Here is a 25,540-nt window from a genome sequence, read left to right as displayed (position 1 = left end):
GCAGTTTAATAAGTAAGCTCTCAGTTTCAAGCTCAATCAATAATTTCATTCCATAGTAATTTTAGGTAATGACTGGTAAGGTTTATCAGCATTTTTTTTACACGACTATGGCCTAACTCTATCTTTCATGACTTTCTGTGACTGTCTCTGTTTTATCTCCTTAATAAATAAATAAATGAAAAGTTTGTGTTTCTACTAGGATAACTAAACTAACGTGCCAAACCCATCTGAGACTTTCACGTCACGTTTACTTGAGTCAAATGGCTTAAGCAGCCATAATTAAAAATATTTGCTATTAAAAATATACTACCTACAATATCACGTTTCACTACACAGTACAAAACAAAGTCGCTTCCCGCTGTCTGTCCCTATTATGTATGCTTAGATCTTTAAAACTACGCAACGAATTTTGATGCGATTTTTTTTATAGAGTGATTCAAGAGGAAGGTTTATGATAAGATTGTCGTAGACTTTTAGAATTTTGATACGGGAAATTCCGGGAGCTGGAGCCGATACTGCGAGGCGGTTCTAAAAGGAAATTTATACTCGCAGATGACTTACCCCGTTCGTCCGTAGTCCTTGTCCACTAAATCTTGGCGGTTTCTTGTTACGAGTATCAATATGCGGCGGGAGCGATATTTAGCGGGTTATAATTATATTTATATGCGGAAAGGCGGAATAATAAATTAAATCGTTTCTGTGTATATTTGCGGTAATTATTTTAAGAATGAAGTCTGTTGTCAGTATGTCAATATGTCAGCGTCATGTCTAGGTGGCCAGTCACCGTAGAGTTTTCATTTTAAAAAAGGTCGAAAGGGAATTTTGGCGCAGTAGCGCCACCAGTTTATGTCTAATTTGTTAACCCGTGCGAAGCTGGGGCGGGTCGCTAGTAGAAAATAAAACTCACTGTTTGCGTCTGCTCAGGCTGCGGGGGCGGCGTCGCTGAGGGCGGCGCGGGGCTGCCGGCGGGCACGGCGCCGCCCGCCGTCGCCGCGGCCGGCGCGGGGGGCGCCGACGACGCCGGCGGCGGCGACGGGGGTAAGGGCGGCGTGCGGGTGATCTCCGTACTGTTCAACATAAATAAGGTTAATGCAAATAAACTACTATTACTACTGACGTACAAGTCGCGCAGTATGCTGTCCCGCACTGCACACCTCGCTGGCTCCACAGAAAACCAGCGCCGTTGGCAACGCTAAGTCGTGCTAACTGCATTGCTGAGTGGAGGCCATTTCAGCCTCACATCTTTATCTGTGTTTTGACTGTTTTGTATACTTCTCGTTTCACATTTTTGTTATGTAATGTCAAATGTTTATTGTTCTGTTATTCTGTAATGTAATGATGTGTTGCCTGAATAAATATTTTTCTATTCTATTCTATTCAAATACTTTTTTATTTATTTATTTATTAAAGTACATCCACATCATACATATTATAACTTACGCTAAACTCATTTTAAAGGTAATAAATACTGATATGTGTGACGATTATGGGGTACCTAACAATACTTGTGTGACATGCACAAAATTGCACATACCCGACCCTTATAAAAACCTGTAAACCCTTATAAAGTCCTTTGTAAAACTCAGCTCGATAATTACCTAGTAATAGGTAAAGTAACAATTTCTAAGCCATATCATAAAAAAAGTCAAACCTAACCTAACCATAATATCGTACCTACAGTGATCATTGATCAATTCTAAAATGACATTTCATGAAATGATCAAATTCTATAGTCTAGCCACGACAACTAGGTAAAATTGTTGTATGTTGTTAAAGCGGCAACAGAAATACATCATCTGTGAAAATTTCAACTGTCTATCACGGTTCATGAGATACAGCCTGGTGACCGACAGACGGACAGTGGAGTCTTGGTAGTAGGGTCCCGTTTTTACCCTTTGGGTACGGAACCCAAACAACAACAGGCAAAGCCGCGCGCCGCGCTAGTCTGCCGTAATGAATGATTAAGAGGCGCTGCGCAAACGCGCCACGGCAAACATCATTAGCGGGATCCGCCACTCTTTTAATTACCCCTCCCCGGGTGGGGGAAATGGGGAATTTAGGCTCACTTCTAGTGGATTCACAGGACGATATGACAGACAGAAATATTTTAAATTAAACCTTCTCTAAGAAAACAACACATACTCGTATTTTTTCGTATAAAATATATTCCTTGAAAATTGGTTAAAAGATGCTTAGATGAAAAAAACTAAAATTGTATGTAATTTCTATTCAGAATGACGGATCGAGCTACTATTAGGTGAAATTTTCGCACTGTAATGAAAAATGCATTTAAAAATAATGGGACTCCTATTTTGGATTGAAAATCGGGGCATAAAATCTTCCAAAATATAAAAAAATATGTGAACAATCTTTTAAATAGCCCAAAAATCTGATTATACGGGAAAACCAGACTATTTATTTCTATGTATTTTGCCCATTTTTAATGTTAAACCGTTCGTTAAACACTTCACTACCTAATAATAAGGATAAAGATTGAATCCTCGCAATATAATATGCTGAACAGGCACCACCAATCAACGCGGAGTATTTGAACATCATTAAAATCTGACCAATTAACAACGTAATCACGGGGGTGAAGCCAATCAAATTAATCCCGAGAATTAGGGTTCCGTGGTATGGGAGGTAGAACCATTTGTTATATTTCATATAATGTTTGTTTTTGGACAAATAGCTCTAAATGCCCCAGCGAATCAAAATCGGCGTGTCACGATTTACGATGGTAATGTTTGCAAAATTCTTAGCGAGTATGATCTATTTGCAGCAAAAGTATGTCTTGTCTGAAAGTGGTCAATTAGGTATATGATTCGAGAATTGGGCGGTGTGTTACCTTTTAGCAAGTTTCGATATTAGACATGTTCCCGTCGCCACGACCACGACTACTTGTAAGAATGAATAGCGATTAAGGATTCTAAGATCCGTTCGTTTTTCAGTTTGATATTCAATTAAAGTTAGCTAATCTTGGTTTCAATTTGATTCTAGGCTCGAGTGAGGAGTAAAACTATCACTATATATGGTAGAAAAATCAGTAAAACTACGTAAAATACCAAGCAATATCAAAACAGGCATAAAAACGGCCAGAAACCCGCACCGCAACGATTCTTGTTTAGATTTTACAGCAAACACGGCGCCATCTTTCTAATTGCATTAATTAAAGCGATCGACCGACAAGCAAACAGACTTTTTTGCCGATTCCAAACTTGGATTGACTGCGACGCATTTCTGTTTGAACAGTTTTTGAAGTCTGAATTTGTAGGTTTGGATCCTGGTGCGCGGGCAAAAAATGTAACGTACCTACCCGCTGTATTTTTCGAATGCTGTCATATTTTTAGAATAGTATACTTGTAGTTTGATAAATGTTAAAAATATGGGGATATGTTTTTTTTTCGTTTAGTTAGCGCAATAAAAGTTAAAACCAACCGAGACTGAAAAGAGAACTTAAAGCTTATGTTTATAGTGAGACTTTACCAAAGTTGGGTAAAGTCTCACTATAAACATAAGCTTTAAGTTTTCTTTAAGTTTCACTTTTAACGAATGTAGCAAATTTATAGTGTAATTTTCATCGTGAAATAAAGAAATCTAATCTAATCTAATCACGCAAAAAAGTTGAGCGTCATGAGTTAAAATTTCGCACACTGGTAGTTTATAACAATTATAACCTAGGTCAACAGTTATGATTTAGACATTTTAGCCCATTAGATACCTAGAAGGGTAAAACGAGAGACGTAAGATTTCTACGCCTTCGAGTCACGGCCAAAAGCTATGATTACATTTGTATAATATGTATTAAGAAGATAATTTAACAAGTTTATCATGTACAGTCAGCAGCAGAAGTTGCTAAGCGGGCGAGATGTACAAAATGATCTTGACGCGACTTTATTGTTAAGAGAACAAGAGCGTGTCAAGGTAATTTTGAACACCTCGCCCGCTTAGCAACTTCTGCTGCTGACTGTACATAGACAGGAAAAGAAGAAGCTTGTTAACGCGATATACACATCTTTGACGATCTCATGAAAAAGCATCTTTGACATGAGATCGTCAAAGATGTGTATATCGCGTGTTGACAATTACTTCTCTGATTACTTATATTTGCCCGCCCGGGGGAACGTGTTTGATTCCTGATATTAATAAATAAAAAACAAACTTGATTTGTCTTGGGACTTGAGTGGATACGGAAAATAAAATGGAGATTTTGCGAAAAAACTAATGTAAAAGAGCGTGTAGTTTAGAGTAGATAATTTGTTAAATGCCCATCAATATTTACTGTGGTGTATAAAGTACCTACTTATTTTACTCCTAATTATATAATTTTACTAGCCGTGACGTGAATAAATATGTAGTTCTAAACCTGATAAAGTTTTTAATATCAAATCTATAAATTAACTATACTGATAATTATGTACTTTTCATTACTATCTTCACAATCTCATGAATGAAAGACCAACTTATAAACTAATTCATAAGTTTCATAACCAACATTCAACAACCAGCTGAATTAATATCGCAATTAAATGAACTCTTTTAAAATTCAAGCGAACTCAATAAAAAGTATAAAAAACCCGCAAAAGGCGGTCGGGGAGCGCAAAAAATCCATTCTTCTAAAATAAAAGATGGAAACGATTAATATGGGAGATGAAAAAGCTAGTTATGGCGAAGCTCATAACGCGAGTGAAGGCAAATATGAAGAGGCGGGCTTGCTAGTGGGATGATTGCTTTACGTGTTTTGAATGAGGGACTAGGGGGATATTGTTTTTGACGAGGTAACTTGAGGGGCAATTTTTAAGACACCGTTGTAATTTTTTACTTGTTTAGGAAGATATCAATTTTACGTTGTTATTGAAAGGAAATTGGTTAGCTTGCGGACTAAAAAATCACTATATAGTATAAAACATAAAACAAAGTCGCTTCCCGCTGTCTGCTGTCCCTATGTATGCTTAGGTCTTAAAAACTACGCAATGGATTTTGATGCGGTTTTTTTTTAATAGATAGAGTGATATAAGAGGTAGGTTTAAGTATGTATAATTTGTTAACCCGTGCGAAGCCGGAGCGGGTCGCTAGTAAAAGTATAAGGAGCTAAGGAGCTAAAAAAAATTTCATGATATCGTATCCTGAAGATTGAAAAGCTGCGTTTTGACATGTCAAAGCGCAGCTTTTTACACCGTGCCGTGGAAACAATGAGGTAGGTACTCGTAAATTGTTGGTTACAGTTCACAGTTGTTTTGCCAAAAAATCCTAAGGCTTAGAAATTTGTGCAGTGTGCACAGGATCTTAAGATGAAAAGTTTATGATTTGTCTAAGCTTACCTGTAGTAAACTTAATTAGACGTAAGTAAATGTCTTAGTCAACGTTTTATTACTACTTTTTGATACAGGAAAAATTATGTATCTGAAAGTTGATATCTTATAATAAACTACAACAATAGGTACATCTTATGATCCACTTTGTCCGCGGCCTCGCGGTCTCCGAGGGCTGTGAATAATTCATTTCTCGCTGTTGACTCGTCGTAATTAAAAAGCTGCGGGTTTCGCGGCAGTATGGTTTTATTAGTTGCCAGTATTTGTGGTGGTGATTGGATGGATTGTTTCCTTTTTAGGGTTCCGTAGCCAAATGGCAAAAAACGGAACCCTTATAGATTCGTCATGTCTGTCTGTCTGTCTGTCTGTCTGTCTGTCCGTCTGTCTGTCCGTCTGTCTGTCCGTCCGTATGTCACAGCCACTTTTCTCCGAAACTATAAGAACTATACTGTTGAAACTTGGTAAGTAGATGTATTCTGTGAACCGCATTAAGATTTTCACACAAAAATAGAAAAAAAACAATAAATTTTTGGGGTTCCCCATACTTCGAACTGAAACTCAAAATTTTTTTTTTCATCAAACCCATACGTGTGGGGTATCTATGGATAGGTCTTCAAAAATGATATTGAGAATTCTAATATCATTTTTTTCTAAACTGAATAGTTTGCTCGAGAGACACTTCCAAAGTGGTAAAATGTGTGTCCCCCCCCCCCCCCCCGTAACTTCTAAAATAACAGAATGATAAAACTAAAAAAAATATATGATGTACATTACCATGTAAACTTCCACCGAAAATTGGTTTGAACGAGATCTAGTAAGTAGTTTTTTTTTTATACGTCATAAATCGCCTAAATACGGAACCCTTCATGGGCGAGTCCGACTCGCACTTGGCCGCTTTTATCAATTTATTTCATTGTTTGCGGGTTTGTGAGTGGTTGAGGGGTTAATTTTTATTGGGCCTACGAGGGAAGGGTTGTTTTTCAAGTGTATCTAAACATATTTAGATACATTTCTTTGTCAGGGACTTTAAAAAAGTCCTAAACAATTTTTAACGCATGGATATGTTATAAGATTCGCTTTAGGTGTCCAAGTCACACAAATTTTGTAGGATACCGGAATAGGTATCAGCCGACAAAAGAAAAAAAAACCAGGAGGTGAATTCGTGAATACTCCAGATCGCAGGTGTTTGTGGCCCGAACCGAAGGTGAGGGCCATAATTATGCGATCTGAGGGGCTACCGCGAAAACCGAATTTCGCAAATTGCGGGCATTTTTCTCTGTCACTCTAATTACGCCTTCATTGGAGTAAAAGAGAAAGATTCCCGCAATTTGCGAAATTCGGTTTTCGCGGGGCTTTACGAATTACCGCCCGTGGTTTGTCTAAAGTTTTACGTGTTGCCTTGGCCAGGAAGTGAGATTTTCTCCTCGCGTAGCGCGCTGTGACGTAAAATTAGTAACATTCGTTATGTTCATATTTCTTTATTACACATCAATTTTATCCTACGCTAATACGTCCATTCTTAACGCTTAAAATGACTGGGATAGGTATGTACATATGTTTTAACGCCTTCAGTCAGTTGCGACAAGCTTTACCGCAGTTTATTGCTTTGATAAGTTAATAACAACACGTAACAGATCTCTGGTAGATCTTATGTCCTTGCAATACAGTTTACGAAAGGTCAATTCAATATTCAGACGCAGCTTACAAACCTAAACTACGTCTTTGGTCCTAGTAGCGACCTCTACCGCCTTTCAAACGTCTTCAAACCTGCCCACGCGCTCCGTATGCCATCTATCGGCCTCTATTACATTTAAGTTACTGATGGTGTATTCGAAACTCAATCCATCCATGTCCATCGTAAAAGTAGACTGATTCGTAAGAGTAGCGCCATCTAGTAGTACATACAAGAGCCTGTGGTTATAGAGTGCTGTTTCAGTTTTGAAATTTCATTTTAGTGATGGTTCAAGTACCAATCGCCACCAACAGATGGCATCAATGTAGATACTTAAGAATCTAAAAGTGAGCGTTAGAGAACACAAATTCATTCTAATTTAGGTCACAAGGTGACAGTCCCTTCAATGCGCACCGCAAGATAAAATCTTGCCGCCGCGTTAGACCCGATCTTGACACACCGCCTTGCAGGGAGCATGCATGAACTGAAGGGGGCAGCACAGGAGCCCTCTGTACATTGGCGAGAAGCAGGGGTCGGACAAAAAGTGCGGATGACGTCAAACCACTTATAGGATGATTTCAAATAGTATTTTTGATTTTCATAAACAATTATCACTTATCATTTATCAACCTCTTTATTAAACGATATCGCCACTTGAAATGAGTAAGTACGTTTTTGACTGACACATTGTCAATCAGATGAACAATAAATTGACTTCGTTATTGTTTAGCTATTGTATCTTCACGATTATATTTAGCTAAAATGTATATTTACTATTAATGTATAAGAAAACGCTCTAAAATGTCATCTGTACTCGAATATTGTGGCAATTTTCCGTTTTTGGAGGTACGTGACAAACACGTATACTGCTCTTGCTGTAATCAAGATAGATATACCAACGAAGAAATTTATTTTATTCACTACATCACCCTACCACCTGTATTATTAATTCCATGGATTTATTTACGATTATTTTGTTACTTCATTAATACTACTTTATTACTACATGTCACACGGAAGTTTAAATACAAACTCAAACATCATCCTGTGTGCAAGATTACGTCATTTTTACGTCATCGGCACTTTTTGTCCGACCCCTGGCGAGAAGCATTGTCAAATTTCCATTTTTAGATTTAAGCCACTAGATGGCATACCCTACTGTGCGAAATAGAGCTCACGTGAAGAATAGGGAGCACCTGCTTAGAAGCGTGAATTGCTTTCGCTTTCGATTCAGGTCACGAGATGGCAGACCCTCCAACACGCACTGTCTCTATTTAATAGAGATATATAGATAGAGTCTATTGTTACCCCATAGTTCATCCCACATACCTGCGGCATTAGCATGGCCGCCTCTGTATCGTCTGTCACCATTATCTGTCACTGTCACGTTCTAACAAGTGAGTGCGAAAGTGACGCATGACGCGACAAGTGATATACTATTGAAAAGTTTCTGATAATTATAGAAGTAACTTACGGGGCGGGCTGCAGTGGCGCTGCGGCGGGTTGCGCGGGTATTAGACTCGCGTCCTGCCCTAACGCCTGTTGCTCTTCTATACTCGGCTCCTTGTCCACTGGTCGCGCTACCGTGCCTGTTAAAGCAACACATGTATTAGAGACAAACAAATTAAATATCAGATGTTACGTAGCTAACTTAGCTTCTAAAAGTTTGCAGTGTGGTCATAAGACATAGCTTAAAATAAAAAAAGCCTAATATTTACAGTCTTTCTGATAAGGTTTTACTCTAAAATTGCAATATGATTGTCAAATAGGAAACCTCTCGTCGATTAATGCTTCTAGTTCCCCATCACACATTTCTCACAGACTAAAATGGAAGGGTAAATCAATTCGTCGGCTATTATTTTCAAAATAATGTCAGTGTCAAGTAAAATTAACTTGTCCTAGCACAAATACATAAGTTTATGGGAAAAAAGTCATTTTTGGTACGAATTTTATCGCTGACTGTACTTTTCTTTCCACAGGCAACTAATACTCATCGAAACAATTCTAAAACTCCAAACACAGTTAGGTTTCGTTGTTTTATCACAGAGTTCCTAGTGTCTCCATCATCAGATCAGTTCGATGGTACCATAATGTTGCATTGTCACCCGACTTACACACGTATTCATCTTCGTCGGAAACTGGGAAGTGAGTCAAATTTAAGGCTTCGGCACACAGGCGCGTTTTCCGGGCGGGGCGTGAGCGCGGCGTGAGCGTTTTGTATGTAAAAGCGGCGCGCCCCGCTCACGCCGCGCCCGGAAAACGCGCCTTTGTGACGAAGCCTTTAACTTGCATGATTTGACCCTTATCTTTACAAACATACCTACATACATAGGTAGATTGCACGTTAAATAAAAGCTTGTAAATACATAGGTAGATTACAAGTTAATAAAAAACAACGGGTTGCACTCCGGGAGTGCCGGCAGAAGTGAAAACTAAATGACATTGTAACAGTTTTTCGATCAGGTCACGTGTCCGTCTTACGAATGTTCAATCTGTCGAATCCTTGGAGGATATAATCAAACGGAGACGCCATGTCTGTAATTTTCTGTACAAAACAGTCTGCCGATTTTTGCGGGGGAGGGGAACGTCAAATGTATGCTTTCTTATTCTTCTTTCCCCTAGACCGGTAGTCCCATTTACTTGGGGTCGGCCCTCCTCGTCCGCATCCTCCACTGAGCACGATTCCGTGCGGCGTTGGTGTCGATTTGAGCTTCTTTGAGGTCTCTCTCGACCGTCGTCAGCCAGGTGGAGGGTGGTCTTCCACTGCCGCGTGGCTGAGTTACAGGCAGGTTCAAGGCCAGCTTTACTGGGTGGTCTTCTTCGCGTCTTTGGACGTGGCCGTACCATCTAAGGCGTTTTTCTTTGGCTTTATCGATTATTGGTGCGACTCCGAAACTTCCCCTAATGTACTCATTCCGGATCTTATCTAAGAGTGTGACACCAGCTGACCATCGTAGCATACGCATTTCGGTAGTGTGTAGCTTGTTAAGATGGCATTTGTTTGCAGCCCAGCACTCCGATCCGTACAAAACCGCGGGTCTTATTGCTGTTTTGTACAGTATTCCTTTGGTCTTGAGTGGCATTTTCTTATCGCACATGACTCCTGTGAGCTGTCTCCATTTCATCCAGCCCGTAGTGATCCGGTGAGTTACATCGCTATCAATTTTGCCGTTGTTGGACACTATCGAACCTAAATATTTAAATTCCGACACTCTGGGTATTGGCGTGTCTCCTATCGTGATGTTGATAGTTTTAGGATCTGTTAAACCGTCAAAGATACAGGATATATATTCGGTTTTCTTCCTACTTATCTTCATACCGTTGGCTTCGAGCGCTTCTACCCAGGTGTTTAAGTCTTGTTGTAGGTGGTCGACGTTGTCCGAGATTAAAACCACATCATCTGCATAGAGTAAGTTCCACGGTAGTGGCTTTTGACAGTGTTTCGTCAAGTAGTCCATAGTAGTGTTAAAGAGTATTGGGCTCAGTGTAGAACCTTGATGAACTCCTACTTCTATTTCAAATCTGTCGCCTTTACCTGCTGGGCTAGCAACCCATGTCAGATAAACGTCAGTCCATACATTGTGTATGACCGTTGGCCGCCTATTTTCGACAGAGGGGAAAGCCTGTTAATGGCTACTCCGTTTAGTTGTATCCTCCAAGGTCGAATCTGTCGGTCACGTGACCAGTTTTTCCCCACCTCAAAAAGTGCACAGCGCCGCTAAAGAAGTTTTCACTTCAAGAAGCTTGTATAATAAAGGGAGATGTATTACCTTGTGACCTCTGTAGCCTCGTGACGACTCCGGCGGGCAGCTCGGGCTCGGGCGCGGGCCGCGGCGGGTTGCCGCGCGCCGTGCGCCGCTGCCGCGGCTTCCGGAGCAGCTGCTTGTAGTTCTCACGCTTTTTCGACAGGTAGTAAAATCTGAGGACACACAATACTTCATTATTCAATCTGCGAATTGATCTGTTTTGTTAGAAAGGGACTTCCAATTGTATTACAAGTTACAAACTTTTGAGAAACGGGCCCCAGGGGCCCATTTCTCGAACGATAATAGACTAATATTATTAGTCCACGAACTGTCAAATCGTATGAGTTGCCATGACAACACACTAATAATATTAGACTAATATCATTCGAGAATAGGGCCCTGGGCTCTTTACTATTCTTTACCTCCCATGATTAGCCATTTCAACCTCATTTAAAAGCGGCAGTGTTAACTACCTATAGGGATCGAACGTATGCAGAGAGCAGCACAGGAGATCCCTGTTTATTGGCGCAACGTGGTAATGTCAAGTTTAAGTTTCCGATTTCGACCACAAAATGGCAGACCCTTCAACGCAGGAGTGAAAAATTTAGGACACAGTACCTCCTTATTGACGGCATGTGTCAGAGTCAAGTTTAAATCAATTTATGCCACAAGGTCGCAAACTTTCAAAACATGCAGATCCTTTACAGGATAAGGATTGAGAAGTTACAGTGCCAATCATTGAGTAGTATCCTATACCTCTTTAGTACCCGCTTCCTTAGGTTCCTAAATAGAATCTGCTTGTCCTGATAACTTGATGTTGGGTCTGGTATAACATAAGCGTCACCTTTGTTACAGAGTAGTATTCTCACTGACACAGTCCCCGACGCTCTTTCTAGGTAGGAACGAGGCTATCTGGACAAAGTTCTTGGGGTGCTGGAGGTACTTCTCCTTGAACAGGTCTTGAACTAGGTAAAGTCTGTCTGTCTCACCTGACACAGTCTCCGACGCTCTTTCTAGGCAGGAACGAGGCTATCTGGACGAAGTTCTTGGGGTGCTGGAGGTACTTCTCCTTGAACAGGTCTTGAACTAGGTAAAGTCTGTCTGTCTCACCTGACACAGTCCCCGACGCTCTTTCTAGGCAGGAACGAGGCTATCTGGACGAAGTTCTTGGGGTGCTGGAGGTACTTCTCCTTGAACAGGTCTTGAACTAGGTAAAGTCTGTCTGTCTCACCTGACACAGTCCCCGACGCTCTTTCTAGGCAGGAACGAGGCTATCTGGACGAAGTTCTTGGGGTGCTGGAGGTACTTCTCCTTGAACAGGTCTTGAACTAGGTAAAGTCTGTCTGTCTCACCTGACACAGTCCCCGACGCTCTTTCTAGGCAGGAACGAGGCTATCTGGACGAAGTTCTTGGGGTGCTGGAGGTATTTCTCCTTGAACAGGTCCCGCTCTGGCGTCGTCCAAACGTTTTTATGCTCGAGTTCCTTGTGTTCCGCCTCCATGTCCATACACCGTCCTGGAAAAGAAAATAATGTATTATATTTGATTTACGTATCCCCGAAATAGGAATCGACAGTCTTATGTTACTAAGGGACTCTTGCGACATCCCACTCACCCGGGGTTAAGCGGTTAAACCTGGAGTTACCATGGTTACCAGTACAATTTGACACTGGGTTAAGGGTTTGTTTAACCGACCGGGAGATCCTCTCGTTCCTAGCAAAGTACTATTTAATAGTATTTTATACAATCGTGATATAATGGAGAGCTTTTCAGTCGATTACCGTGTTTAGGCAACGAAGCTTGCTGAGTTGCCTAAGTAAGGTACGAGATTGAAAAGCTTCATTATATCACTATTCAATTCGATTCATTTATTCCATTAAGATAAAGTCTGTGCGTTGAATAACATCAATCTCATTATTGTTCGTAAATTCTTAAAAATAATGTTAGTGCTTAAAAGCTAAATTAGACTTTACAATTAAAATAATTTTCTTAAGTACAGGACAACACACATGATCAGCAATTATCTTTCGGATGCTGTTCAGTCTGTCCCTTGTTCAGCTCAGCAGAAACTCTGCTTTTTTGCGCAAATTTGCTGCAAATCCATCGGTGCGTGACTCCGCGAACTTGGTGGATGCGCTGCAGGATTTATACAATAATATTGTACTCGTATACAATACTTTTTTTACGAGTCAATTAAAATAATACTTTTTCTACCATAAAACCTAAATTCAGTAAATATAAATATAATACAATAGACATCAACGCGCTTCTATCATTCAATAGCGCGTTGATGTCTTTTGTACTTGATCGTGGCGACACGTGATTGGCCGAATTCCTTACAGTTGATTAAAGCGTATCGATAGGAGACATTATTGGTAGTTGATTAGGGAGCCTATAGTGAAAAGTATGAGATTACAGTGTGGTATACGAAGTTTTAATTCAATCATTAAAGTCGACGAGTAGAAAAAGTACTTATTTACGTATTTCGAGTCAAAAAAGGCCGTGAATCTTACATCGTTTTTAGGGTTCCGTACCAAAAAGGTACAAAAGGAAGCCTTATGGTGTTTAAACATACTGGGACTTGCTATTATTGTGGAATTTGGTGATGAGGGAGCTATTTTGCAGTCGACAAGTAGTGGATTTATCAGTACCGCTACTTGACACCAGATGTCTCGAGTGTCGTGAACACGATTGACGGAAAATTTGTATCTTTACTTACGATTAGTGTCTTTATAGACAGGCGCGGGATCCCTGGGGTCCCTCAGCAGCGGCGGCACGACGGTTAGCGACCTCATCTTCTTGACCTCCTGGAGTCTGTCGGCGATCTCTTCCAGTTCCGCCTCGGACTTCACCCGCGCCCCGAGCCGGTTGAAGCCATGTCCTTCGCTACTTAAGAGCATACACTATACTGGTCAGTCACTACTATAATGGTCTGTGACCACTATGAATGTGAGTGACCACCATGGGAGTGAGTAATAACCACACGCGTGAGTGACCGCCGTTGAAGTGGCCATCATACACGTGAGTGACCACTATTAGCATGAGTGACTAAACCAATGAGTGGCCACTAGACACGTGGGTGACCACTAAACAAATAAGTGAACACTATATGGTCCTTAAATATAAATAAGGCAGACTTACGATTTGTGTCTTTATAGACAGGGGCGGGATCCCTGGGGTCCCTCAGCAGCAGGGACACCACGGTCAGCGACCTCATCTTCTTGACCTCTTGGAGTCCGTCGGCGATCTCTTCCAGTTCCGCCTCGGACTTCACCCGCGCCCCGAGCCGGTTGAAGCCGTGTCCTTCGCTACTTAAGAGCATACACTATATTGGTCAGTCACTACTATAATGGTCTGTGACCACTATCAATGTGAGTGACCGCCATAGAAGTGAGTGATCACCATACGCGTGAGTGACCGCCGTGGGAGTGAGACTAAAGCAACGAGTGGCCACTAGACACGTGAGTGGCCACTAGACACGTTACTGGCCACTGGATACGTGAGTGACCACTAAACACGTAAGTGAACACTATATGGTCCTTTAATATAAATAAGGCAGACTTACGGTTTGTGTCTTTATAGACGGGGGCGGGATCCCTGGGGTCCCTCAGCAGCGGGGGCACGACGGTCAGGGACCTCATCTTCTTGACCTCGTGCTCCTGCTCGTGGAGTCCGTCGGCGATCTCTTCCAGTTCCGCCTCGGACTTCACCCGCGCCCCGAGCCGGTTGAAGCGCTCGCGCTCCTCACGCTGCTTCCGGAGCTCCGGGAACACCTGGGGATTTATTTTATTTATTTAAACTTTATTGCGCAAAATAAGAGTATATACAACAATGTACAAATGGCGGACTTAATGCCAAATGGCATTCTCTACCAACCTGCAATTGGTGGGAATTTATCAATAAGATTTTTGGTACAAGCTTTTATTGCTAGAGTCATTTAACTACTTGAGACGATTCTAAAAACCCAAACTCAACGGTTGCGTTGTTTTATACCTAGTTCTTATGGCCACCTTCTATCTGCATCATCAGATCAGCTCGATGCCACTGCACATGCACTAACACATTCGCTAGCGCTTGCGTAACAACTTACTTTCTATACATCTCCCTCGTATTGGCATATTAGTGCGAGCGAGATGTATAAGTTACACAGACGGTAGCGAAAATGTCAGTGGTAAGACTGGTAAGGCTCGTTATAACTCGTGGTAAAACTACGTGGTTTTGTTTAACTTCGCGTTTTAGTATTCTTTTGTCTGTAGTAGTTACCTTCTCGAAGAACTCTCTATTTCTCGCATCCTTCGCTTTCCTCTTCTGCCCTTGCTCTATCCTCTCTACTCTTCTCGCCCACTCTACCGCCCGCTTGCTGTACTCCTCCGCTAACGCGTCTTCTCTCTGAAACAACAACAAATATGTGAATGAGTGACCACCAGAGTGAGTGACCACCAAGGTGGGTGACCGGTATAGGCGTGAGTGACCACCAGAGAGTGGCCACAATAGCGCGTGGCCACTGGAGACGTGCGTGACCACTAGATACCACATACTTGTGTGACCACTATACACGTACAGTGGGCCAAGAAAGTGGTCTACCAGTTTTGACAAAAGTTTCTGCGAGATCTAACGATCGCTAAGGTTGACAATGACGTACAGTTGACGTACGTGTGTCGACCTTGTTGTCTCATGACGTTCCAACGAACCTCAATCGTAGGGTGGTAGACCACTTTCTTGGCCCACTGTACCTTCTCAGCCTCGAGTCGTAGCCGCCGAACATGTTCGACGAGCCGTTTCTCGAAGCCGTGATGCTTGCAGATGTTCTCGTGGTACACCTCCGTGTCTTGGGGCTGGTTGTACATGGGATAAACTGGCAGGCCCAGGTGTGCTAGGGCTGCGAGAGACGTGAGTGACCACTAGAGCCCACACAAACCACAAGAGAAAGTGACCGCTATAGACCTGAGTGGCCACAATAGTGCGTGGCCACTGGAGACGTGCGTGACCACTAGAGACCACACACGTGAGTGACCGCTATACATACCTTCTCAGCTTCGAGTCGTAACCGCCGAACATGTTCGACGAGCCGTTTCTTGAAGCCGCGATGTTTGCGGATGTTCTCGTGGTAGACCTCCGTGTCTTGGGGCTGGTTGTACAGGGGATATAACACTGGTGGGCCGAGATGCGCTAGGACTGCGTGGGCTGACGCCGCCTAAAAGGTAAAAAAAAAAAAGAATTCATGGTTTTACATTTAAACAAGTTTTATTGTTTGTTATTGAAATAATAAATCTCTAATATTTTGGGCAAAGAGAATTCGAAATAGAGCTGGATTGTCAAAGTAAATTATGTTGTCACAGTAAATTTACTGCCATCTTTCGACAGAAGATTAAAACTGTTAGAACTGCATTTGACTTGGATCCTTAAAGGCCTGTGCACACCGGCTTGCGTGTGCGTGAAGTGCACGTGCGCGTGCGCTAAATTGTTGGAGCCGCACACGCACACGTCACGCAAGCCGGTGTGCCGTCTCCCATAAGGATCTGTACACTACAACGCTGCACGCGCACGTGCACGTCACGCATACGCAGCCGGTGTGCACAGGCCTTTCGGCTTCGTCAACAGGCGCGTCGGTGTGACGGAACCTTTATTCTTTCACTGAATTGTTTACGCCAAAGTTTACGCCATCTACTCGACACTAGGCCAAAGGTATGGTGCAATGTTTTCGAGCGATGACGCCATACCTTTAGCCTACTCTGATGGCGATTGGCGATGATTAATGGCTCCTCTACACGATGGGCCAGCGCCGGCCACTCCAAGTGACGCAGTCATGCGGTAGAATGAGATAGCAATATCACTTGCTCCCTCTAACGCATAAATGCGTCCCTTGGAGTGGCCGGCGCTGGCCCATCGTGTAGAGGGGCCATAACAAATCTGATAGCGACTGGACCAGTACCCAAGACCAACCTTTTTCCGGTTCTCCGCGTATATGTTCTGCGCGAGGCTCCGGTGCCGCGGTGGCGCCTCCTCCGGCTCGGCCGCGGCCGCGGGCTTGGTGGCCGTCTGCTCCAGCTCCTCCTGCTTCTTCTTGAGCTTCGCCAGCATCGCTTCCGACAGCGCCATCTCTCGGTCCACCTGGAATTAGGGAAATACACGTTCGTTACTACAAGAACTGGTATAACAGAAAAGTACTGAACATAGACTAGGAATCCTCTAGAGTGTCTAGACGGAATTTAGAGCAATTATTTCATGAAACCGATGCTACCAAAAATACTGGGGTGCGGGGGACGAGGCGAGCGAATCCCGTGCCGTGACTGGTCCGTTCAAAGACACGGAAGTCACACAAAGACACTTTGACTCGAAGATGGAGTAAAACTACCGTATATTTGTGGCAGAGGGGGTAGCGTTACTATGCTCAGTCTGGAGGATGTCTTGTCTGTGGTACTGAACATTGAATACATGTTTCACCATACATAGCGAAACGGCCAAGCCACATATTTAGACTACTGTGTAGAGTTTGTGAAATTAGGGCTTGTAGAGTTAGAAGCTTGGCTCTACATGCTATCTGATAACTTTTTGACAGTGCGAGCCATATGGTCTCATCTTGGCAACATTTTACATGAAAAAGTTCCTCGTATATGATTTAGATCAATAACAAGAATACATTCAATAATCAGGCTAGGCCATGCATCTCCTGGCCTACCTTCATCCTTGGTGATGCGGAAGCTCTGCTCCCCCATGTGTCTCTGAGGGTTGAGAGACACTCCACCGGTAGCTGTCCAGCGGGTCCTGGAGACACGTACCTTTGAGATCTGCTGTATGAGCTCATCCTTGGTGGTGCGGAAGCTCTGCTCCCCACGTGGCTCGCAGGGTTGGGAGACACTCAACCGGTAGCTGTCCAACGGGTCCTGGAGACACGTACCTTTGAGATCTGCTGTATGAGCTCATCCTTGGTGGTGCGGAAGCTCTGCTCCCCACGTGGCTCGCAGGGTTGGGAGACACTCAACCGGTAGCTGTCCAACGGGTCCTGGAGACACGTACCTTTGAGATCTGCTGTATGAGCTCATCCTTGGTGGTGCGGAAGCTCTGCTCCCCACGTGGCTCGCAGGGTTGGGAGACACTCAACCGGTAGCTGTCCAGCGAGTCCTGGCGACACGTACCTTTGAGATCTGCTGTATGAGCTCATCCTTGGTGGTGCGGAAGCTCTGGTCCTCCACCGTGGGCTCGGAGGGGGGGTTGGGAGACAGCACCTCCACCGCCCCATAGCTATTCACCGGCTCCTGAAAAACAAAACATGTAAATCAGTAAGGAATCCTTTTGCGAATGTATGGAATCGGAATACACTTGTTTAAATTGTCACACGGTATTATTCTTAGGGTTCCGAAGTTAACTATTCTTATTGTTTAGACAAATATACGCACAGACACACATGCATGTCTCCCGTTAGAGAGATCGATGCCTATGTAAGCCAGTTCAGTTGCAAATAAACCATCGCTGTGATCATACGCAAATTTCTTTAATTTTTGAGAGTATTCAATACAGAACCTTATAGCTATCGAAACACTTATAGTTTTGGAATGTCTGGCTGTCTGTGACTTAACCAGTAAGTACCTACTAAAAATCTGTAACTTGTAAAGCCAATACAAAACATCGAGACAAATGCAATTTCATTTTGCTTTGAAAACATATTAAAATACAATGGAATGTAAGGCATTTATTTCCTTTTTTTTTAGCCTTTGGACTCTAAAGTGTCATTCAATAGAACTTGCTAACTATGTAAACAAAAGTTACTAGTAAATTGACATTCAGTGTCAGTTTTAGTATGGGGATTTGTTTACATAGTTAGCAAGTTCTATTGAATGACACTTTAGGGGTTAAGTATACATTACCATAGAGAAAAAAATACATAGAGTGCTCACTCCATACATCAGTTTTAGTACCAAAAAAGACTATTAGCATCCAGCGTCGAGTAGCGGAACTATCAGTACTGCTACTTGACAATAGATGTAGCAGTACTGATAGTTCCGCTACTCGATGCTAGATGTACACACTGAAATTAATAGTCTGAACTGATGTATGGAGTGAGCACTCTTGTCTTACTATATTTCTCTATGACATTACACACCTTAATATATTAAAATCAACCACGCTGACAAATTGTGTGATAAAATAAATTCTTGAATAAACATTTTAGTCTAGCTAGAGAGTCGTTAGATGTTTATTAGATAATCCTTCTAACTATAGCGAGGTAGTTTTTCAACATTCAATCATTAAATAATAAATGTCAGACATTACAAAGCCTCTTCTAATTACAGTCCTAAAAAAATAACACACGCAATACTCAATCAAAGCAATTGAGAACTCACGACAAATCACTTGAGTTCTTTTCAACACAATTAAAATGTTTTGGTACAGTCGGCCTTCGGCGTTGTTTACCGACCGTAATGACATAACCAAATTAACATGTGCAGGACGCTTTTCGAGACATGCGTCGCTTAATGACATAATCCGTCGGTCTCTTGCCACCATCAATGTGCCTGCTCTTCTTGAGCCGACTGGCATTTTTAGAGACGATGGCAAGAGGCCCGATGGGGTGTCCTTGGTTCCTTGGAGCTTGGGACGGATGTTAGTGTGGGATGCTACCTGCGTAGACACACTGGCACCGTCCCACCTCCAACGGACTAATGTAAAAGCGGGCGGGGCGGCGGAAAGCGCCGAAATTTTAAAACGTAACAAATATAAGAGCCTCGGTAGAGAGTACCATTTTGTACCATTTGGAGTTGAAACTCTAGGTCCATGGGGTCCCAGCGCGCATAAGTTGTTCGCAGAAATCGCGAAGCGTCTGGTTGACGTAACTGGTGACCGAAGAGCTGGCGGCTACCTCGCACAACGTATCAGTATTGCGATACAGCGAGGAAATGTCGCCAGCATCCTTGGTACAATGCCTCAAGGGCCTATTTTAGATTTAAGCTAGTTTTTAATTTCTTTTAGTAATACACTGTATATATCTTGTTTGTAAATAAATGATTATAATTTACATGTTCATTGACATCGTGACATTGACATTATTAAAGTACTAAAACCATAGGTGGTAGGATCCTAATAGATGGGGTATATTACGCGTGCGGCCGTGAGGGACAAAACATAGGCAATGCGACACTATGATTGGTCGAATTTATTTGTTGTCCACCATAATACATACTAATTTATGGTGTGGAATAATAAAAAATGTGAGACTGTGACAAGGACAAACAATAACAGCGCTTTCGCTGCTCCTACTGAAAGATAAAAACTTTAAAAAATTTAAAAACCCCCTACGCTAAAACGCCCCTATGCCAAAAAAACAATTTTATACCAAAAATGCCTTACATCATTTTGGAAAAAAACTGATACTCTTCAAACTGCGGGATCGATTTTAAAACATTAGCTAAGAAAATGCGCTTTCACGTATAAAAACCGCATCGAAATCGGTCCATCCGTTGGAGTGCTACTATGCCACAGACGGACAGACATTGGCGTCAAAGATATAACCCCTCTTTTTGCGTATAGGGGGTGAAAATTAAGATAATAGTCTCTCGTTTGAAAAAAACCATCCGGCTGTCAAAACTTTCAACAAGTCATGGTCAGTATGACTTATCACATCACTTTGTTTCTAGTGTTTTTGTTGTGTCCGTTCAGGGTCGGTTAAAACAGAGGTCAGAACACGGTCATGGTCGTGCCCTTGGTTAAACTACTCTGCAGGGAGCTGAGCCAACATGCCACCAATAGTTATCGCTCCGTAGCGTAGCGAAGTCATCTCTCTCTATCGCTCCTCCATATTAGTGCGACAGTGACAGTTGCGTTTCGTTCGCTATGGAGCGTAAACGATTGGCACGTTGGCTACGCATTCTACGCAACCTGTGCACGTACTGTGTTGCCTGCATTCGCCAAATTACGTACAATTGTTATTCGTGAGGTCGTCGATTGTTTTAAATTGGGTTTTATAAGAAGCTAGTGTTCATTGGTCAAATTGTACTATGTACTTTGTTTAGACACAAGCGAGCAAATGCAACTCAAGAGGAGTGATGAAAATAGATTAATTTGTACGGAAATTCAATACAAAATGTTGTACAGCGTGCAGCAAAGTTACTTGTAAACATTATAATGAATTCATTCCTAAAGTAGCCATACAATTAAACCTTTTGGACGCCAATCACCGATATATACGCACCGCAGGTCCAACGCCAAAGACGTATTAATCAGTCACAGACCACAGAGCAGCATAGACCTAGCTGCATATGCATAAAGTGCAATTTCAGTTTTGACACTTCGATGACGTGGCGTCTGAGAGACAGCTTTTGTGTTTGACACGGCGTCGAAAAGGTTAACGGCTGGGTTTACAGTCAAGGAATTTAATTTAATTACCATTTCGTACCTTGTCACAGTAACAACTCACAACAGTATGAGGTCCTAGCGACTTTCATATGATTGTCACTGTGACAAGGTAGAATAGAATAGAATATGTACGAAATGGTACGGAAGATAAATTTTTGGACTGTGCTTGTTTTTGACAGCAGGAAAGTTTTATACCTGGGATAACAGCATCAAATTAAAATGTGACAATATTCAAAACTTTAGAAACACTGATATATCTCCGCGCGTAAGCCGTTTTCATTGCTTTTGAGTGTATTTGTAATCTTCTGACTTCTGTTTTTTGCTTCCTGCAACCTTGACCAGGTTACGATTACGACGTAATCTCTTATCAGTAGACCGGAATGTCGTAACGTTCTATCAGTTTCGTCACAAAATTGTAACTAACGAGATACAATTTTACAGTTTCGTGACGAAGCTTTTTTTAGGTACAGTCGAAGATTTTAATTCATGACCCACTTCGTACCTACCTTGTGACTATCATTGATATGAAAATCGCTAGAGACCTCATACATTGCGCTCGACTAAATATATGAACGGCCTTGATTTGCCGCTAGTACGCGGCCTACGCGCTGGCTGTCTCGCTCCAACCTATGGTGTAGCCTTAGCCGAAGCCACAGTGTCGTGGCCAGGCCCCTATTTCACCACGGTGACAGGTGCGAAAATTGTCGACATCACTGTTACTGACGTCACAGGCCTCCACACACAAACAGGCCACAGGCAAACAGGAATACGGCCCGCCCGATGGTAAGCGGTAACCGTAGCCCGTGGATGCCTGTGACGTCAGCAACAGTGACATTTGTCGAATTGTCGCACCTGTCGCCGTGGTGAAATAGGGGCCAGGCCGTCAGGAATGACCACTCGATGACTCACCCTAGTATCGACCCTGAGCGGCTGGTGGCGCTCGGCGGTGAGACGGATCTTCTTGAAGGGCGGCGGGTCCGCGGGTGGGGGGTGGTGCGCGGGCGGCGCGGGCGGCGGGAGGTACGCGGTGCCCAGCAGCGACATGCGGGTGCCCGTGCGGTACTCGCCGACAGCGCCGCCGCCGCGGTAGTTGCTGTCCCTGGAACTGTTGAAGGTATTGTTAAGATTGAATCGAATAGGAGAGAAGAAATGTATTCAAAAAACGTACACTACGCTTCGGTCAATAAGACACATAACATAACTCAGGAGCAAATATTTTGTAACGAATCAACACACAAATACACGGCTTTAAGGCTTCGTCACACAGGCGCGTTTTCCGGGCGGGGCGTGAGCGGAGCGTGAGCGTTTTATATGTACACAAGCGGCGCGACCCGCTCACGCCCCGCCCGGAAAACGCGCCTGTATGACAAAGCCTTCACCGAGATTGGAATCCAGAACCTATCCTGCTTCGCAGGGTCGCTTCACTACCTACTAGGCTAGGAGGTCATTAAAGGTCATCATTTTAGGCAATACGTTGAATAAGTATGGTCCTAAACCCAGCAGCAACGATCGCTTATATCATATCATATGTTATTGTACGGCCTCAGTGCGAGCGTCTGACGTAGCGGGCAGCGTCAAAATAAATCTGAACAGCGTGCACTAAGACCGCATCACCGCACACACGACGCCCCGCTTGAGCGTCCGTTCTATACTTGGTCTTCGGTTGACGTCGTACGTTGCGTCAAGCGTCACATTGTGTGGGAAGACAGTCACATATAGGTACTAACATTACAACCGGTGTGTGCATCTGCGTGTCTACGCAACGAGCTGAAACCGTGCTAGAGGTACACATTATCGTTATCATTATATGCGAAATGTGTAATCGTCTTCGGGACTTGTCCGGAGGCATGTCCGAGCGTGACAAACATGAACAAGGACAGCTTTTATGCTAGAGTAGCTACAACTTTAAAAGGAACGCTGCTTTGCAGTTGCACTTACAGTTGAGGCGGCTCGACAAAGTCAGTCTCATTAATTAATTACCTCATTCAAGCTGCGGAAAAATAATGGCAGTAAATGGCAAAAACAATAAAAATGTTAATAACTTAATCGTCGGAACTTCTAAGAAAACGCAGTCATTATTATTTCAGTCATTACGAGGGCTGTTTGATAAGTACCCGTTTATGAAAAAAATAATCAGTTGTTTTTGTTTATATGCATTTATTTTTCTTCATAGTCTCCTTTTAACTCTATACACTTGTTCCACCTATATTGAAGCTTCAATAAACCATCCAAAAAGTATGATTTCGGAAAGTCATTAAAATAGGCCTCTGTGGCGGCAATGACTTCGTCATTTGATCCAAATCGCTTACCACCGAGCCATTTTTTCAGGTTGGGAAACAAAAATAAATCGCATGGGGTCAAATCTGGAGAATACGGGGGGTGAGGCAATAGGGCATAGCGTAATTGTGTTAATTTAGCCATCACAACTCTAGACGAATGAGCTGGTGCGTTGTCGTGATGAAACAGTACTTTTTTATTTTTTAAATGGGGTCGTTTGTCCTTCAACACAGCGTCAAATTCATCCAATAAATTGGCATAGTACTGCCCTGTTATCGTTTTCCCCTTTTCTAAGAACTCAATATGTATAATACCCTGCGAATCCCAAAAAACGATCGCCATGACCTTTCCAGCCGATGGAACGATTTTTGCTATCTTTCGCGCAGGTTCACCCGGTAAAATCCACTGCTTCGACTGCCCTTTTATTTCCGGGGTGTAGTGGTGACCCACGTTTCGTCCACGGTCACGAAACGACGCAGAAACTCCTTCGGGTTACGTTTGAACACGGCCAAACACTGCTCCGAAGTAGTCAGTCGGTTCCGTTTTTGCTCCTCCGTGAGTAAACGCGGCACCCACCTCGCCGATACTGTCTTCATACCCAATTTTTCTTCTAATATGTTTTGTACCCGCTTGATTGGAACATTTACAGCATCAACGATTTCTCGAAGTTCAATTCGGCGGTCGGCTAAAACGATATTTTCAATTTTCTTAACCATATCGTCTGTAGTCACCTCAATTGGGCGGCCTGGGCGATCCTCATCAAAGACGGTTGTTCTCCCCCGCTTAAACTCGTTAAACCAGTATCTGACGGTTGTCATAGAAGGAGCACATTCATGGTAAACCGCTTGCATTCTTACGTTTATTTCATCACATGTTTTTCCTTCCAAAAACAAGAATCTAATTACAGACCGATACTGCTCTTTCTCCATTTTCACAATTTTAAGTTCACGCTTTCACTGAATCGCTGTCAAATGAGAAAAAAACAAAAGAATGCTGTTTTTTTTAAAATTTTCCCACCTCTGAAAAATGGCTTAAAACGATTGTATACATATTTTCGGCCCGTGATATTATAGTAGTTTATGCAACAGTGATATAATAAGGGTTCTTAAAATTCAAGGGTCGAAGTTACAAAACGAGACGTAGTCGAGTTTTGTAAAAAAAGACCCGAGAATTTTAAGAACCAATTATGAGCTGTTGCATACATTACTTTTTCTATGACAGCTGCAGCAAAAAAAAAAAAAAGTTATTATTAAAAAAAAAGAGTTATTATTAAAAAAAAAGAGTTATTATTTAAAAAAAATTGAGTTATTATTTAAAAAAAAAGAGTTATTATTGTAAATGAAAACATACCTCTTTCAATCAAGATGATCGGAACTTGTATCTTTAAAAAAAATAAAGCAGTTGTATTATACTCATAAGATGACTGCTAGCAGTCATCTTATGAGCCTATAGACAAATCATTCAAATGACATTGCTTTAGATATCACTGTCAGTCATTTAATTGACACATTTAAGTGCTGGAGTAGAAAAATACATTTGGAAAACGGGTACTTATCAAACAGCCCTCGTAAATCATTCTAGATTCAGATTGCCTCGTCGTTATTGTGGTGTTAATAATTTGTTTGTTGGCAATAATTTATTCATTGAATCGTCAGTTCCTATTATGTGGGTAGAGTTAAATTGAATTGGCACTCGGCAGGTTGGCGTTATCATTTGTATTTAAAATTGATAGTGCCCGAGTTTATTTTGCTAAATATTATTACATCAGTTCTCTTTTAGGGTGAAATGTAAAATCGTCACAAAACTGACGAATTGTATCAAGTTTCGTCACAGTTTCGTAACTAAAGTGATAGAATTGTAACAAAAATTATACATATTTGTCTAAATCTATCTTAAACTTGGAGCGTAGGTAAAGGATACAGGTACAGTCGCCATCAGATATATCGGAGCAACCAAGGTTCTCACAAATATCTGAACACGCCTCTATTGCCAAGGAGTTAAAGTGCGTGTTCAGATATTGTTGAGCACCTCGGCCGCTCCGATATAATCATATATCTGAAGGCGACTGTACAGACAGTATATAAAATATCGACACGGACAAAGCGCCTAAAGCAGGTGTAAAATTGTACACCACTTTAATACTTTATTGCCCTGACATTCTGCTAGTTTTTGGCGCTTTATTAC

The 25,540-nt window shown here is 42.3% G+C and overlaps 1 protein-coding gene across 1 annotated transcript in view; it reads right to left on the bottom strand.

Moving 5' to 3' along the window:
• Positions 1–25,540, bottom strand: part of LOC134657100 (uncharacterized) — a 102,376-nt gene that overhangs the window by 34,824 nt on the left and 42,012 nt on the right. The window contains exons 3-12 of the mRNA XM_063512653.1: positions 21,989–22,184; positions 17,866–17,985; positions 16,673–16,840; positions 15,756–15,923; positions 14,993–15,118; positions 14,295–14,502; positions 12,083–12,245; positions 10,755–10,903; positions 8,459–8,573; positions 908–1,067 (exon numbers count right to left, since the gene is read on the bottom strand). Coding sequence (XP_063368723.1) covers positions 908–1,067; positions 8,459–8,573; positions 10,755–10,903; positions 12,083–12,245; positions 14,295–14,502; positions 14,993–15,118; positions 15,756–15,923; positions 16,673–16,840; positions 17,866–17,985; positions 21,989–22,184 — 1,573 coding nt within the window. The remainder of the gene's footprint in view (positions 1–907; positions 1,068–8,458; positions 8,574–10,754; positions 10,904–12,082; positions 12,246–14,294; positions 14,503–14,992; positions 15,119–15,755; positions 15,924–16,672; positions 16,841–17,865; positions 17,986–21,988; positions 22,185–25,540) is intronic.

The sequence above is a fragment of the Cydia amplana genome, chromosome 19 (genome assembly GCF_948474715.1).
Source record: "Cydia amplana chromosome 19, ilCydAmpl1.1, whole genome shotgun sequence".
NCBI lineage: Eukaryota > Metazoa > Arthropoda > Insecta > Lepidoptera > Tortricidae > Cydia > Cydia amplana.
The sequence above is the reverse complement of the archived record's forward strand: the minus strand, read 5'-3'. Positions and strand labels throughout refer to the sequence as shown.